The sequence below is a fragment of the Heliconius melpomene genome, chromosome 1 (assembly GCF_056956725.1).
Source record: "Heliconius melpomene rosina isolate 202511_hmr_F chromosome 1, ASM5695672v1, whole genome shotgun sequence".
Taxonomy (NCBI): Eukaryota; Metazoa; Arthropoda; class Insecta; order Lepidoptera; family Nymphalidae; genus Heliconius; species Heliconius melpomene.
This window is the reverse complement of record NC_140389.1, coordinates 9,213,649-9,231,449: the sequence shown is the minus strand read 5'-3', so window position 1 is coordinate 9,231,449 and position 17,801 is coordinate 9,213,649. Positions and strand designations below refer to the sequence as shown.

General features: G+C 31.2%; 2 protein-coding genes and 1 long non-coding RNA gene across 3 annotated transcripts; 2 read left to right on the top strand and 1 right to left on the bottom strand.

The window, feature by feature from the left end:
* The first annotated feature begins 39 nt into the window (after window positions 1-39).
* On the top strand, window positions 40-3,370 carry Oli (basic helix-loop-helix family member olig). The gene is made up of 4 exons (XM_085185154.1): window positions 40-562; window positions 1,022-1,118; window positions 1,307-1,446; window positions 1,649-3,370. The coding sequence occupies exons 1-4, from the start codon at window positions 366-368 to the stop codon at window positions 1,791-1,793; spliced, it is 579 nt and encodes a 192-aa protein (XP_085041280.1). The 5' UTR covers window positions 40-365; the 3' UTR covers window positions 1,794-3,370.
* Window positions 3,371-6,201: 2,831 nt separating this feature from the next.
* Window positions 6,202-6,661, bottom strand: LOC146541267 (uncharacterized). Its single transcript, XR_014877971.1, has 2 exons — window positions 6,516-6,661; window positions 6,202-6,405 (listed from the first exon to the last, which is right to left on the bottom strand). It is a non-coding gene; the product is annotated as an uncharacterized LOC146541267 (long non-coding RNA).
* Window positions 6,662-14,380: 7,719 nt separating this feature from the next.
* Window positions 14,381-17,534, top strand: Axud1 (AXIN1 up-regulated 1). Its single transcript, XM_085195304.1, has 2 exons — window positions 14,381-14,892; window positions 15,123-17,534. Exon 2 carries the CDS (start codon window positions 15,207-15,209, stop codon window positions 17,322-17,324), a length of 2,118 nt encoding a protein of 705 aa, XP_085051430.1. The 5' UTR covers window positions 14,381-14,892; window positions 15,123-15,206; the 3' UTR covers window positions 17,325-17,534.
* The last annotated feature ends 267 nt before the right edge of the window (window positions 17,535-17,801 follow it).

Genomic DNA, 17,801 nt, shown 5'->3' with positions numbered 1-17,801 from the left:
TAAATTAAATAGTATAACATACAAAATATACATTTTTTTAATTTAAAAATATAGAGCATAAAACAGTGCGAGCACCATACCGCGCACCGCGATTGTGCTACAACAATAGACGCACCGCTTCGGCGGGTTACGTCGTGCACGCGCTCAAATGAATCACGTCGAACACTCGCATCTCGAACAATGCGAGATGAGAGGGGTGCGCACCCCAGCTGCGTCCCTATCGATCTGTGGACCGCTGTGGACTGCTAAGCTTCAGTCCGTCAACTCCGTTCCAATACAAACGTCCGTCTATCGCATTATTTATAATGTTTTAAGCGTCTTAGAGTTTCATTTAACATTTAGTGTTATGTGTTAGTTTTTCTACGATGGAGGGGCGGAGGACCTGGGATGGAGTGCCGGTGGAATCGCATTCTCCTCCACAGTCGGTGCCGGGGAGACGGACGCCGCTGGGGGCTGTCGGCCTCGGTGGCTTCTATATGCAAGGCGGCCAGCCTCCGCCTCCGCAACACTGCTATCCCACTGATGAGAATCAGCCCGAGCCTGGAACTAGTTATGCTCAACGGTAAGTTCACTTAAATGTAATAAGGCTATATAGGCACAAGTACATTTGTTTACGTTTTATCTGGATAAAATCTTCTATTTTATTTAATTTTGACGATATCAATTTCAACGATATTATAAAAAGTTATTATTGATAAATTTAGTACGTTTTAGTATGTTTAATTTTCAAATATTTATCGTTTACACATCTTTTTCCCTCACTTCTCTTCACTTAATTGATATTTTGTTTTTTTCAAATTGAATAATAATAATGTAATTGTGTTTGTTCTGTTTAGTATACATAAAGTAAACGTAATTTATAAAAAAAATTCTTTAGGTCTACTGCCGTAGCACTTGTTATGCTTTGCTACGAACGAGTACGAAATATGTGTGCCTAGTAATTAAGTATATTTCTCAGTTTTAGTCTTATTTTTGCTGTTAATTATCATAAATATTATTATTTTAAATTATAATTTTGCAGACCCTTAGGTGAAGGAAAATCAAAACAGAAGATACGTCAAGGTAAAAATGTGAGACTGAATATAAACGCACGAGAACGGAGACGAATGCACGACTTAGTAAGGATTTTTTAATTTATTTTCTCACCTATATATTGAAGTAAATAAATAATAATTTCGTATAAGATCGAATAAATTATAATGCTGAAATTAATTATCCTACAAATATTTAATGATCCTACAATTAATATACTATTAGAAATTTATAATAGAATTAATCTATTAGAATTAATAAATTTTACTTTCAGAACGATGCTCTTGATGAATTACGGGGTGTAATACCGTACGCACACTCTCCGTCTGTTAGAAAACTATCCAAAATAGCAACGCTTTTACTTGCTAAAAACTATATCCTCATGCAGGCTAGTGCTTTGGAAGAACTGAGAAGGTACGTATGGTCTTTGTAATTAATAACTGATTGTCCTCTAATACCTCCTATCCGTATAATTAATTGATATTTTAAAAAAGCATTCTTATACACATATATAGAGAAAAGTGAAATTATTATTATTATTATTATGCACTATAAGGTCCTACGTTATTATATGATTATAAACGACCAAATAAAGATATTCATCTATTATTTACAGGTTAGTAGCCTACCTGCAAGGTACGGCAACTGCTGCAGGATTCGTTCCTCCACCAGGATTCGACTTGACTACTCTACCGGCTGCAGCAAAACTCTTACAACCTCCGGTCCTTGGCCCTCCAGCTCCTCCAGATCCACCTTCTTGAGATTCATCTGTCAAAAGTGATTCATAAAGTAACTAAATCTTCGAAGCAATTACTAACTAATTACTAAATGTATAATTTATATTAGATAATTTATTAGGCTACTTCACTTACTATTAGATACAGTGTAAGTTATAAGTAATAAAACATTTTTTTTTAATATGATGTTTTATAAAATGAAGGAAAAATCGTAATTATTAATGATTTTTTAAATGTAAAAAAAAATACGAACACGTTACTTTTAATTCATAAATATAATTAAATTATAGATATTTCGCTTTCATGAAATTAATTTTATCTTTATTGCTTTGTTTACTCTGAACTTACACATTTTTTAAATCCGCCCAAACTGCTAATAGGGTGCGAAAGCACTAATGTTGCAGTCCTACTGCTAATTTAAGAAGTATTTACAGAGTTTTTGAATACCCCTATATTCAATATTTTGAATGTTTCATTGAAAGTTCATAAAATAGGACAAAATAATATGTTTTCTATGTAAAATTGTATTCTCATTCGTACGTATATATGAAAATTAATATTACACTAATATTTTAATTATTAATGAGATATTTTAACAGATTTATTTCCGTCAAAATTTTTTGAGAAACCTACTATGTAAAGAACTGTAGTTATAAGTATTTAAAATGATTAATTATATAGGTAATATTATACTCTTAAAATATAAGTTAAGGTTATAATTATTATTATAATTATAAATGTTAACAAAAAACCTGCAAGACGAAATATTAAAATTATCTTTGTTCACTTTAAAAATATTATGTATGAAAAAAAAATAGTTTAATTAAGAAAACCCTTGAATGAATTCAATAGTTCCGAAAAAGATGTTCTTAAAATTTTGGTAAATCGTCTTGTAGGTGTCATTAGTTAATAAATTAATTGCTCTCTGTCTTGAAGAGAGAAATGTGAATGCATGTGCCAAATAACTTAGATTGTATGATATTGAAAAATAATTTGATATAAATGTTTAAAAATTAACTTAAATATTAATAAGAATTCATGTTGTCTAAATTGCCTAAAACGTCACTTTTTAGACAACATAGTTTTAGAGATTAATAAATATAATATTTTTTGTAGAAGTAGACTGTTAATGGTTCTTTATTTAACTCTATAACTTTTTTTTTCATCTGTAGCCACGTTAACGTTTAAAAATAATCTTTCATCCAGAAACTTTTCTTTTGCTATTAAAAAGCAAAGAACGCAACTTTTAAATTTGATCACCAACTGTTTAAATTGTATGTTTATAATTTATTTTAACTATTAATGATTATGCTCTACTTTTACTTAGAAAATTAAAAATAGCTATAGAGATTTTATATAAATCAAAACTAGTAATTTAAACAAATACGAAGACTTTATATTGAATCTTTCATATTTTCTATAATTTCTTATTCTAACGTAGTTTTACATAGAGTTACTATGTAATTAATAATTTTATATAAACCAAAGTAAAATGTGATTGTTATTAGCAATAAATAACATTAAATATAGTTATGCAATTATACATAGTTAATTGTCCTAACAAATATAATAAAATGGAATATAAGTATAAGATGAATACATACATGCATTTTATTTACCGAGATCGATACCTATTTGCGAATTTATACTTACTATTTAACATACTTAATATTTAACTCAACGTCGCTCTTTATCTTACCAGAGATGTGTGGGGATCGAACCCAAAACCACCATATGTACGACACATTCAGATGCTGCCCAGCTTCTGCGTCACAGTAGCCTCTCATTTGTTTGTATGAAGAACAATTTATAATTAACAATTACCGTATCGATATTTAATATTGAATATTTAAAATAAGAGCTTCCCGATTTAAACGATATAAATTAAAAAAAAAAAAACTAATATATATTCAAATTTCAAGTAATCCACGCCATCTGTATATAAAATAACTAATTATTCAAGTCTCGCATATGTTACTATTAAACTGAAAGCGTATGTTCCTGAAGTTTTAGTTGCTGAAAAAGATAATATTTAGAAAATTTCACGTAAGGTGGCGCTGTCCAGTAATGATTAATACGTGGCCACGCCCAAAGCATTATCTGTACGTGAAATATATATGTACTGACATCTATAAATATTCTAACACGACACAGCTGTTTTGATACGAGGTGGGCTAACAAGAGGGAAACAATTTAAAATATTTAGATTAAACGCGGAATTAGTAAATCATTTATCATATTATTTTTCTATAAAAAGGCACCTTAATTTTCAATTATTGTCTATTAACATGAAGACGTAAATCTATACATTTATTAAATAATTAAATTGTTATCTTAGTATAAATAATAATAATAAATATAGGATAGTCATCGGAATTTAGCCTTAAAAGTAGGCTTAGTAAAGAAGATATCCTTAACGTCTTTCTATATTGAACAAAAACTCAAACCATTTATATATACAACGCTTTGGGTGTTATCGAAGAGAAATTTGATTAGAATATTAACCTATTATACCATAAAAAGGTGTATTGATACTAACTTATATTCATTTTTAAGTATATAATTAATTTAATAAAAAAAGAAAAAAATTAGGGATGGAATGTCGCAACATTAGATTTGCTTTGAATCCATAAGTTTCGAAATAAAAAAATTGAGATATTTTTGTAAAACACTACTACTAATTTTTCTTATAGGTATATTATTGTCAGATACCTAATTTTAGGCACTAATAGTACAATTTTATATAATTTCGGGTGTAATTTTGACATACATACATATATACATAGATATACCAGCAGGGTTATATATACGTAATCACTGACATCGTAACCTTTCTACACAAGGCTGTGACATTTGACCTATGCAATCATGGCAGCAGGTACATTACAACAGTGTTTAAAAACAAATTAGAATATTTAAACAGCAATACTTACAGCATACCGTCAAAAAAGACAACTTCTATTTAAATAACATATAAAATCATTAACATTATTTTTTATCTCTAAATAACTCCCACTCCAATTATATTACTGTAACAACAAAAGAATCAAAAGGGGATATTGTCATCTTTTCGTTCATCTACTGCAGAATACAATGTGTGAAGATTGTAGCGTTTTTTATTTTAATCAAATATCATATACTATTTGCACAGAATTCGGCGGAAAGTGGGAAACGGAGTGTCTTAACACTAAGTTCCCTCTACCTACCCTGCTGTGTACGGAATACAGCGAGAAGCTGACTAAAGAAATTATAGTTTAACTAAAATGATTTCAAGGTATCAGATACACGGGTTCGGTATTTTTTTCTAAATTTAAAATGCAATGATAATAATGAACGTTTATTAAAACACGTTTCTTATATGTTTCCAAGAAAATAAATGTGAACTTCAAAATAAATTTATATTAAATTAGATTACACATAGCAGACTCAACTAACTCCTTTCAAATATGATCTAACCTTCATATAGTTGACAAGTCCTGCATCTAGTCTATCTAGTATAATATAAATATATATTATATCTTAAACAGAATTTTATAATACCTAATAACATTTTATGTAGGGTAATATTTCTTGAACGAAAATCGAAAACACGGCCTTCGTGGTGACAGCACACAAAAGATTGGAGAAGACAATTGAGAGAGGAGAGTACCTACGTCATGGGTGTTAGTTCGATTTTATGATATTTCATATATCATTTTATACATTCAAAATGTTTTCATTTGTTCGGTCAAGTCAGATTATGTTTAAGACATTGTCTTAAGCCGAAAAGGTGAGAGCGAAGTGTTATATAGAAAGAACATCTCAACAAGTCGTAAGAAATTAGTGAAAGAATATAATTCATATGTACATAATAATATAACACACTTTTCCAGTATACTTTCAAGCTAAATATCAGACCCAATTTTTTGATTATAAATACAATTCGACAATCTTCTATACAATTATTAAACGGTTTTATTTAGCTCACCCCGTTTATTTATTAAATGAAATAATAGTAAATAGCTATTTACCACGAAAGTAGTATTTAACCAAATATCTCTATCATTGGATATAGAGAAATATAGTCGAGACCGTCGTGGCGCTTAGGTACAATCTTATAACTGTAACGCGTTAATTGTGGGTTCGATTACCCCTCGGAAACATGTATTAATATTTTCATCTCTTCGCTCTGGTACCAAGGCAAAAGCTCGGCGTTGAGTTCCACCACTCAGTATGCAATACCTCGAAAATTTGGCAAAAAGCGGGGAACGTCTCAACACTATGTTTCTTCTGCCTACCCTGATGTGTAGGGGATACAGCTGAAGTTCAAAGTTTTTCTTTCAGCTTTAGCTAGTACATCTAATTTACTCACATGCAATTGTACGAGTATACTTCATTAATAACTAACAAAATAATTTATTTAAAATAGCACACAACAGAGATGGTCCGATATTGTTTACCTGTATTTGTTTATTTATTAATATACGCTAGGACATTGCGAGATGAAATACAGCAGGAAGCAATTCCAGCCCTAACGGTGATGAATACAAGAGAGCTTGAGGCTACGTAGCTATGTGGTACGAAATTTAATCTGCCCCCCGTCTGCCACCCTCGCTGCCGCCCGCCTTCCTTGCGCCCGACGCCCAACACCGCGCACCTACGAGTATATACAGACATATAAAAATAATTTATTCATGTCAACTTGGCTTTTTAATGGATATACCAACTTAAATGACCGTTATATGAAGAAGTTTGTTTTGCTGTTACCATGTGAACGTCGAAAACGGTGCCCTGTTCGACCCAGGCCATGTTACAGTGCCTAGGTACGAAGCGATACGGCGCTGAGCTATATACGTACTACTACAGACCTACGCAGTACACAGGGACTGGTAGAAGCATAGAGTAATGCTAAAACTGAGATTGTTCCATAATATATTTTGTATATAACAAATAAAATTAAATAATTTCGTACTTATAATAAATAATAGTAAGTAATATACCTACATCTTTGATGAAAAACAAAATAACTGCAAAATAATGTGATTTTTCCTAGAATAAGAGGAGCGGTAATATAAATTTGCCTCTTATATAAAGTTTTTGTTTTTTATAAATGTCAATTCATTGCACAGCCTAAGTTCGAGGTTACATTTATTATCTCAATTGATAACAATTTTCACGGCAAAAAAAATGTAAGATTGATAAGAGTACGATATATTTGAACGAAAAAAGGTTATGTTAAACTTAATAAATCAAATTGTGCATTTTTCTTCAATACTTTTTTGTATTTTTATAAATAAAAAAATATATTTAAGTTTTGAAATATAAATGTAAATATATGTTTTTGCCTTGACATATATTTCTTTATTATAAACGGGAAAAAAACTGAAAATAAATATTTTTTACAATATTTCCATAAAAATTATCCAAAAACACTTTACGAGTCTAGATCCATTAACTATTATTATATTCAAATATACATGCAATATATTATATAGGTATATTACCTGCAAGGAGCAAATAAAATCCATACCTATATTATAAATTCAAAAGTAACTCTGTCTGTCTGTCTGTCTGTCTGTCTGTCTGTCTTTTACGCAATCAGGGCCAAGCCGCTAATTTAATTGTGATAAAATACTCATATAGAGATACTTGAGGGTCTCGGGATGAACATAGGATACATTATTTTCTCATATTTGTAATATTATCGATATATACCAATATATTAAAATACTTATTAATTTGACATGCAATTTATTCCGCGATGTTAATAATAACCGATTTGCAAGGTTTGTTGTTAGAAAACGTCACCCAAAATGAGCTTGCTTAACGCATCTCTCTATTGAAAACTGATAATAATTTCATAAATATATTTAATAAATATTCGTATAGTTCAAGCGGGCGTAGCCGTGTACAGGTCCACTAGTATTTATATAAATAAGACATATAGACAGTATAGTAGACAAGACAGTAATTAAAACAGTATAGTAGGTATATATTTATAAAGCTTAATCATCTTTTACGTAATAATTTATAATTAGTGATAGTTAAACTAACATTGATATTAACTTTTAAATCTTATACATAAAAAAATAAAAAATAATAAGTTTCATCGAAACATTTTCGTTGCCCTGTATAAATTACCGGGTAGAGCGAGAAAGCCCTATGCAAGCGTCGCGTTCGCCCTCCGCGAAAGCCTCCTGAAAATATCTATTGATTATCGTATACGTGCTGCTTGGTACGTATAGCCCTCGCCCTATATTATGTCTACCGCAGAGTGCCAATTTATTTGAAGAACACTCCCATGTTGGAAATGACACTTGTAATTAGTGACAATACCCTACCTAAAAATATAATGTGAACATATTTTAATGTATACATATATAGATAAGATTAATTTAAAGATAAATATATGTTATATTTATCTTTAAATTAAACTTTTTAATTAACTGTGTATATTTAGTATTTTTATAAATAATGTAAATGTTTTTCGTAATAATCGCAAAAATTAAAGATCTAGATTTTTCCTTTCTTGTTTATATTCTTCTTTATGGTAATCTGCATAAGAAGCTTTTTTCTAAAGCTAACATTAACTAAACGGGCCGAAGAGACTTATTGGCATGAAAAGTAATTAAAAAATCTTAAATTTGAATTATGTCAAACAACGATTATGTCAAAATCTATGTTTAATCATTCATACTATTATATTTAATTTATTAGCTTCACGATGTATCCCGCATTACAGCAGGGTAGGCAGTGAAAACTTAGTGTTACGACTTTCCGCCGAATTTTTCGAGCCACTGCGTGTTGAGTGGTGGAATTCAATGCCGGGCTTTTAAATTGGTGTCAGAGCGAAGTAATGAAAATATTAAAAAATAATCATTCACTCCCTCAAACGGGGATCGACTCCACAACCGTCGCGTTACAGGAACACCCCTGTGCCCGCTGCGCCACGACTATCTCTATAATATATTTGTTGCGAAGCTATAATATATCACTAATACTGTTTCTTAAAATAGATTAATACACACGTCGATCACCTTGACTAACGAAATGCTATTTTTATTACGCATTCGAGCTCGCCATTCCATACTTTAATGTCGAGCTGATTTTATAAATTTAAAACCAAAATGTCAATATAAGTATGTAACTTCTATTGTGTTGTATCTAACTACCATTTTATTATATACTATTTATATATTTTAACATTTAAAATATCATACTAAAGAGAAATCTAGCTAGGTGCGAAAAAAAAAATAACCGTCACCTCGTTTACTTTAATTTTAATTCATTTATTAATTTCACGTCTTTTGATATCTGTAACTGTATATATTATAACTTTTTAAATAATAGCAATCAAAAGGCTAGTTAGATCTAACAAAGGCAAAATATAAATTTACTAAAATTTGTCTATAAAATTTGGCAACTTACTTTCACTTTAAGGTTTATTTATCTTATGTTAGATATGTAGTTATATACTGATACAGATATAATCGTACAAGGTACATGTATATACTCTTCGCCTTGCAAATTGCAATTTTGAATTTCAATTAAAGAACAGCTGCAATACTGCCACTACCAGGTTATGCAATTTTGTATAACACGTTTTAGAATTTCATTTTCATTTTTATATATATTATTTGTATGTATAGTTATAATAATGAATTATATTGAATATATATATATATACCAATACGTTTTCTTATTCCTTTTGCGTATAAAACCTTAACTATATATACACTTTACCGGTAGTTAAGCATTAAATTCACCGGGAAATCTATTTATACTAAAATTGATATAGTAGAGCAAGAAAAGGATGTGGAATTAATTGATTTAAGTGATATGTAATTGTACTAACAATTGTACCAATAGATAATTGATGAAAACAATCATATTTGTTAGACAATAGACGGTCAATTGTTAAAGATATATTGGTACGTAAGTCTAATATTTATATATAAATTATTCATACCTTATATTTTCATATTAGACAATAGCTACTCTTGTTATTTTCTAATCTAGATTACTTTCGTTTTTTAATATTAATATCATTTTAAAAACAATATCTAGCTAGAAACAAGAACAATATCTAGCTTCAGAAGCTATTGAACGGATTAATCGTAATCTTCAAACAATATTTCTATGGAGCAAAACGCATGGCTTAAATTTAAACACAAGTAAATCTCAGTATATTATCATTGGTAGTCAAAAACAAATTTCTAAACTCAGTATTACACATTTGCCAGCAGTTACTTATGATGGTACTCCTACCTCCTATAGTAATTCCATTAAAAACCTAGGTATCATTATGGATAACACCTTATCTTGGGCTTCGCAAATTTCACATGTTAGTCGTAAAATATTTGCGACGATGGGTTCTCTCAAGAGATGGAAAAATTTCCTTCCCATCAAAACAAAAATATTATTATCCACTTCCCTTCTTCTTCCTATTATTGACTATGCCGACATTTGTTACCTTGACCTTTCACAAAAACATCTAGATAAGCTTGAGCGTCTACAAAATCTCTGCATCAGATATATATTTGGGTTGGAAAAATTCGATCATATATCAGCTTTTCGTGATAAGCTTCAATGGCTAACAGTCCGGCATCGTCGATCTCTCCACGTACTATGCACACTTTATTCTATCCTTTTCCATCCCAACACTCCCCGTTACCTCAAAGAGCGCTTCACTTTCTGTGGCACCGATTCCACGCTTCAGCTCAATCTTCGCTCCAAAAGTGACAACAAATTAAAGATACCTACCTGCAATAGTGTAGGTTATATGGAATCTTTCACTGTTAAAAGTGTTATCTTGTGGAATGATCTTCCACGATATATCCGACATTCAGAATCAATTAGTATATTTAAAAAATCCCTTAAGCGTTATTATTTGGCACAACAAAAAACTTTATAGTGTATGTATATATGTGTGTATTTGTTATCTATATGTATATTGTGTGTATATATATAAAATATGTATTTTATTAATTATCTAACATGTATAATTATTATATGTACCCTTTTGTATATATTATAATTTGTATATATAATATAAGTATCGTCTATGTATAATATATCAAAAATTATTATGTTATTTATTTGTATTCATATCGCTCTTTATTACTTATGCACTACCGTTATATCCTGCTCTATCGTAAGTTTATGTTAGTTAAGGTTACCTGTAAGAGATCACTAATAGTGATAAGGTCGCCCTTGCATGCTACTCTGTCTTCTGTCTTACTATTTAGTTATGTGTTTGTTTATGTATGCAATAAAGAGTTTTATCTATCTATCTATCTATCTATCTATACCTATATTTAAAAGTAAAGCAATTTCATCGAACAAACAAACACTCAATATTAAGGAAAGCTAGCTAAAATACGAAAACTTAAATTAAATAGATTAACCCGCTTCTGAGATGCCATTGATAACAGTTTTTTTTCTTATGTCCCATGTATAGAACTTACCATGTGCATACTAGTACTTAGTTTCTAATATTTAAATTCTTCATTGTCATCTACAAAAACACTCGATATGTGCTGTAATCAAGAAATACCCAAGAGAGAATTTATTGCTTACTAAAACTAATAATGTTGGTTCATTTGATATTTTTTTGTGTACTGTATATTAATACTGAAAAAAAATAAAAAGTAAAAAAAGGAAATTTTAATTTTAATGCAACTTTGCTGTACTCGTATGTAGCATTATACGTTTTAGTTGATAATTTATTTAGTGTTTTTTTTTTACGTTTAAAATGTTTAATCAGCTGATTAAGTAACATGTTTGCTTCACAGTTACATCGTAATATCATGAATATGATTACATCAGTGATGTTTCATGAAAAACCAAGAAACGTCAAGTCGTTATGGCCGAAAATAAAGTGTCTATTAAATATTTGGAAAAAACTTACAAAATAACTTAATATTTAAAAAGGCTATCATTTATTATTTGCATAGTAATTTCAATGTGCAAACATTTATTTTTTAATTAATATCAAAATGTATTACTATCGTAGTAACTAATCCGCTTCTTCCGCGTAGTCACCAGTCGCCACACACTCCTTTTGTCGCGGAATGTTTTTATATAATTTAAAATTAAACAAAAATTGAGATAAGTGATAAATTATGTTTAGTAGACGAAGTTTACTTAAAAGAAAAAGAATAATTTAATTCCTTTAGCAAGAAGCCATTACATATTTTACTTTGGTAGGTATTTACTGTAAACATATAATATAAATAAATAAATATAAATATAAGTTCCTTTTTAAATTTATTTATTTATTTTAAATATTTTTGACAATTAGGAGAAATAAGTCATATTTGCTTATAGCTTCTATTACTTGTATAAAGACCGCTATAACATTTTTTTTTTGTTTATATTTAAATGCGAAATTGGTTTCTATTTCATTATTTCGAAATACCTGTAGACACAAATGAAGCATAGATATTAAGACATCGTAGATAGAAGATTTTTTTACAATTAAATGTATAAATAAAGTATATATACCTTATACCTATGCAATGATTTTGAGAAATCAACACAACAGGCTTATCGATTGGGAAAGAATCAAGAAAAATAAGTCGTAAAAACCAAAGCGAAACGACAGTGAAAAGTAAAAGTATATAATCACACAGCTAGCATAAAGTCTATTTCATTAAAAAATACTATTTTAGATTTCACTTAGGTATTACTTAACCGAAACTTTATAGATAAAAACTTTTTGTTAAAGGTTGAAAGTTTGTATGGAATAATCTTTAAAACGCCACCGATTATTATAAAATTTGAAATTTAGACTCTTAAAAATATTTAATTGAACATGTATTTCATGGTTTTCTAGAATTCACCCCTTAAGGGTTCAAATAAGGGGTTGAAAGTTTGTATGGAAAACTCTTTAAATCACCACCGATTTTTATAAAATTTGAAATTTATACTCCTTATAACATTTAATTGAAAAAATGTTTCGTGGTTTATTAGAATTCACCCCTAAATAAGCAAGCGAAGCTGCGCGCCTCCGCTATTTATATATAAAAATAAAATAACATTATTACATTTTAAATGCACTGAATAAACGTACCGACAATCATTTATTAGAAATGTAGAGTCGCGCATAAATATCATAAAACAAATAGATGGATGACGCCATTTTTTTATCTGAGATCGTCTCGGCGCAGTAGGACAACATCTAGCTGTATACACAACGATTGTGGGTTCGATCTACACTCGAGTCAATTAGTATATTTTTAGCTATACACTGTACCCCGCTCATAGCAGAGAGAACCTAGTGTTAAACAACTCCTTTCCCAGACAGACTCCTTTTAAGAAAATTCCGTGTCCTTTCTGCTATATTTGTGCGTGTTGAGTGGCGGAACTCAACGCCGCGCTTTGCCTCGTTACCAGAGCGAGGAAATAAAAATATTTAATATTTAATTTCTTCGAGAGGGAAACGAACCTACAACCTGTCTTATATGTCTAAATTATTTAGACTTTCCCGCTTTGGTAGAGTAACGCGGCGTTGAATTCCGCCACCCAACACACAATGGAACAGAAATTAGATCGAAAGTCGAAACGGACTGTCTTGGCATTAAGTTCCTTCAGCATGTGCCTTTTTGTTTTTTTATATCCCCGGCCTAGTTTTTTTTTATACGCTGTCTCCAAATGGCCGAAAGGTGAAAAACCAAGTGACTTATCACTAAATGAAATCTATCAACCCCGTAGGAAGGGAAAGGAAAGAAGAAAGAAAAACCCCGGAGGAAAAATATCTAGATTATTTATTTATATTGAAATAACAAAAGTTTTGATAAACAGTTGAACCGAAATTGCAGTTAGACTATACGAGTATAATAATGTAGAACTTGTAAGTTATGCATACAGTAGTAATGATATGACGTACAGCTTGTGTCGAACAAGACCTGTCGGCTGTTGAGTTGGCCAGAGAGCAAGAGGTTGTGAACTCTTAGAATACACCTACATTTTAGGGAGAAATCATATTACATAGTTTTCTAAATGAAATCTTGAAGTGTTATTTATTAGTTAAGATTTTAAAAATATTTAATTAACTTCAATCAATCTCTTTATTGTATACCTATATAAAAAGAAATTAAATAATTTCAATAACTTTTGGCTAATTAAAAGCTTTCTATTTCTTTCCTTATTAATCGTCGTGTATCGAGATTTATTTTATATGATAAAAATATTAATATACTTATTTCATTAACTTACCTAAGTAAAGTAGTAACAAACAATACATACCTGAATGCATCATGCATTAATAGATAATTGTATTATAATCGACAATACAATCTAGAATAGTTAGAAAACATACAAGACGCGTAGTCAACGAAAATATTTATAACATGAAAAAAAAATATATAAAAAAGAAATACTCTACAATGGTAGGTAAAAATATAATGTAAAGCTGTTATTACTGAGCGAGAGAAGGATAGCGCTTGCGCGCCTTCGACGGGTAAGCGCGGTGCCGAGGGTCGCAAGGCCGGGGGGAGCGGCGGGGCGAGGCGGGGGGTGGGAGGCAACGTCACGTCGAACAACGCAAGCTTTACTCTACCAAATGAAGAAGACGCCCCGACGCGCGCTATATCGCGTGTTAGCCTCCTTCTAAGTTTTGCCGTATTTTAACTTGCCTGCGTCGCTCAAGAGTCGTCGTACACGATTACGCGAGATACGGCGAGTTTGCTGTTGTAAAAGTGAGCTCTCTCTGTGCGATAAAAACATTTGTATCTTATTTTAATTGTACATTTTATTTCAAATAGGCTCTATTACTAATAGTACGTCACCGCATATAACTGGCCGAAGTGATTTTGTGGTAGTAGAAAATATTAGTGAAGCGACTATCAAAATAAAGCAGAAAATAAATAAATAGGGAACGATACGGCGCGTCACCATCATTTCGTGAACGTTAAAAAGAACCTTATTGCGGTGTGTGTGCAGTGATATTTGCTTAGTGCAGCTGACATTGATAACCAAATTAATAAAAATTATGAGTTCTCACTCAGTTGTTGACTGCTGATCTGAGTGCATGGTCATGAACAGTGTCTCTTGTAGTGACTCACAATGGACTGGAGAATTCGAAGATAGTCATACGAACGCCGGTGAAGCCCGTTGAGGCCGCTACGGGCTTTTGAAACAGGTACCGGTTTTGTATTATCATTTTGTTTGATTTATAATGCTGCTCCGTTCGAACCCGACGGCACCAAGTACTCAACTTCGGTGCAACAGTTTTTAATTTCAAATTTAACCTGAATTGTTTATCTTTAATTGTCGTTATAATTAAATAAATTAAAGGTTTTTATTATTGACCATTATAATACAAACGATATTTCATATTTTATTATAATGTACTATTTTAATTTTTTGCAGAAAGTATTGGACAAGAACGCTACAGAAAATACGGAAAAATCAGAAGATCGACCAAATCCATCAAGAAATATAGAGGTGCTCACAATGGAGCAAGTAGATGATAAGGAACATCTACCTGTGATAAAGGATGAAAAAGCAAACGACAGCGACGCTCACAGTGAAGATCTTAATTCTAATGATGAACAAAATAATGTTAATAGCTCTCCGTTTTATGAGAGCAGTGATAGTAAAATAGAATATGCTATTAAGTTAGAGGACAATGACACCTTAAGTGACATAGATGATATAAAAACAGACACAGCATCAGCAGATAGTGAGGACTCTGCTCTTGGCAGCCTGCCACCTGACAGTACTCTTATTGATAGAGAAGAAGATGGTCAAGATCGATCTGATGGCAGTGACTCAGGGCTTGGCTCAGAGACACCAGATGATACAAAGGTACCCAGTTTTAATTTACAATTACCTTGTGAACATGATGAAAGCAATACACAATCAGCATCTGAAGAAAATAATTCAATTTCTTCTGATGCTAATGAGCATATTGGTGATGACAATATTGTGGAAGTAATTAATAAACCCCTCAAAAGCAGCCTTAAAAGGAAATGTGATGATGAAACAATTGAAGAACCCCAACAAAAGAGAATTAAGCACAATATACAATTTGATAATGTGACAGTTTTCTATTTCCCAAGATCTCAAGGTTTTTCTTGTGTCCCATCTCAAGGAGGCTCCACATTAGGTATGGAGTGGACACACAGTCACACCCAGAAATTCACTCTAGCTGAGCATGCCCTAGAACAACGTCGATTACACAGACAAGTTCTACAACAATTAAAAAGTGAGAGGCACACATTACAAGGTGTATCTCTATCATCAAGTGAAGATAGTGATACAGAAGAAGAGACAAGTGACATATCTGAATCAGAGCTAGATTTGGACAGCTATTACTTTTTACAACCAGTACCAACAAGGCAGAGAAGAGCTTTATTAAGAGCAGCCGGTGTGAGAAAAATTGAAGGCTATGAAAAAGATGAATGTAGAGACATTAGAACTTCACGTGAATTTTGTGGTTGTGCATGTAAAGGTGTCTGTAACCCCGCTAATTGCTCTTGTAGTTTGGGTGGCATTAAATGCCAAGTTGATAGATTAAACTTTCCATGTGGGTGTACAAGAGATGGATGTGGAAATACTACTGGCAGAATAGAGTTTAACCCTATGAGAGTTCGAACTCACTTTATTAATACCCTTATGAGGGTAGGTCTTGAAAAGAAAAATGAAGAGGCTCAAGAAGCTGTTAAAAGAAAATGGGCGGAAGCACATAGTGTCAATGCCCAATGTGGCACTAGTACCTTCGAAAAAGAAAATCACCTTAGCCACGAGAACACATCTTTATCTAATATGAACATCCCTCACAGGCTTGGTATGGAATCTTGTATAAGCCCAAATTTTAACAATATACATCACAATTTAAGCAATCCCAGTGCTAATCAAAGTGACACATTTAGTTTTAGAAATGAATCTCTAGACCATAGAAATCTAAAAAATAACATGCTAAGCTTTGAAGATAAGTCTGATCACCGCATTCACGACCCTTACACATCAAACATATTACAAGGCAAAGGACCTCCTTATCCTACCACAAACACTATGGAATTCAACACAATGACAAACAATATACAACGATACCAATGCGATCTCAACTATTCTTATGATCAGCACTCAGACCATCATTTTAAGGGTCTACAGAGTTTTTCAGCGGCTAGTTTTGAAGAGTTTGCTCATAACTCTCAGATGTCGATGCTCAATCATTATGGCCACATGTACATGTCAGATTACATGCAAAAGCCGAGCACTTGTGTTCCTGAACACAATTCAATGCAATATCAATCGACCTCTCATAATCATTACAATATGTATAAAAACACAGAAAGCATCACAGAAAACAAAACAGAAACACATTATACAACATTGATGACAATGCCATATCAACAAAGCAATAAATTGCAAGCTGTAGATAATGATGAGAATTGGTTTAGTCATAATACACTTTTAAATTTGGACCATTCAGTTCAAGTCTCGCAAGAAGCAACTGCAGTTCAGTCGGAACCTGCCCAAGTGGTGGCAGAAAGTGACAATTGTGAAACAACTGAAAACTTTGGTGAACTTATTAAAAAAACTATGGTAGAGTCTGTTACAGTGTAGATGATTTATTTGTTGTTGTTTTTTTTTTATTTCAATGAATTATCATGTTAATAAGTTTTAATTATACCATTTGGGTATACAGTTTTATTTATTTTACTGTAATTAATTTGTCTAAGTACCCTACAATATAGTTATTTAAAATATTATATTTCTTGATATATTATTTTTCCTATGTATAATAAGTAGTAAATAGCTAAACGAATAACATAACAGTTGTGGTTTTATTCCCTTCAGATCCACATTCAAGTTTCAACTAAAATAAACAACAAATCAATCATAAAAAAAAAACAGTATCATTAAAATTGTAATTTTTTTAAACAATTCTACGTGTCTAAAAATAATTTAAACATTTTCTTTAAAATATCATATCATTGTATTGACGTAGCTATTTATTGAAGCGCAAAGTTGGTGAGGCACTGACAAGAATATCTTCGAAAATTTACTTCGTAAAGCGCCATCTATGGTGCATGTACGAAA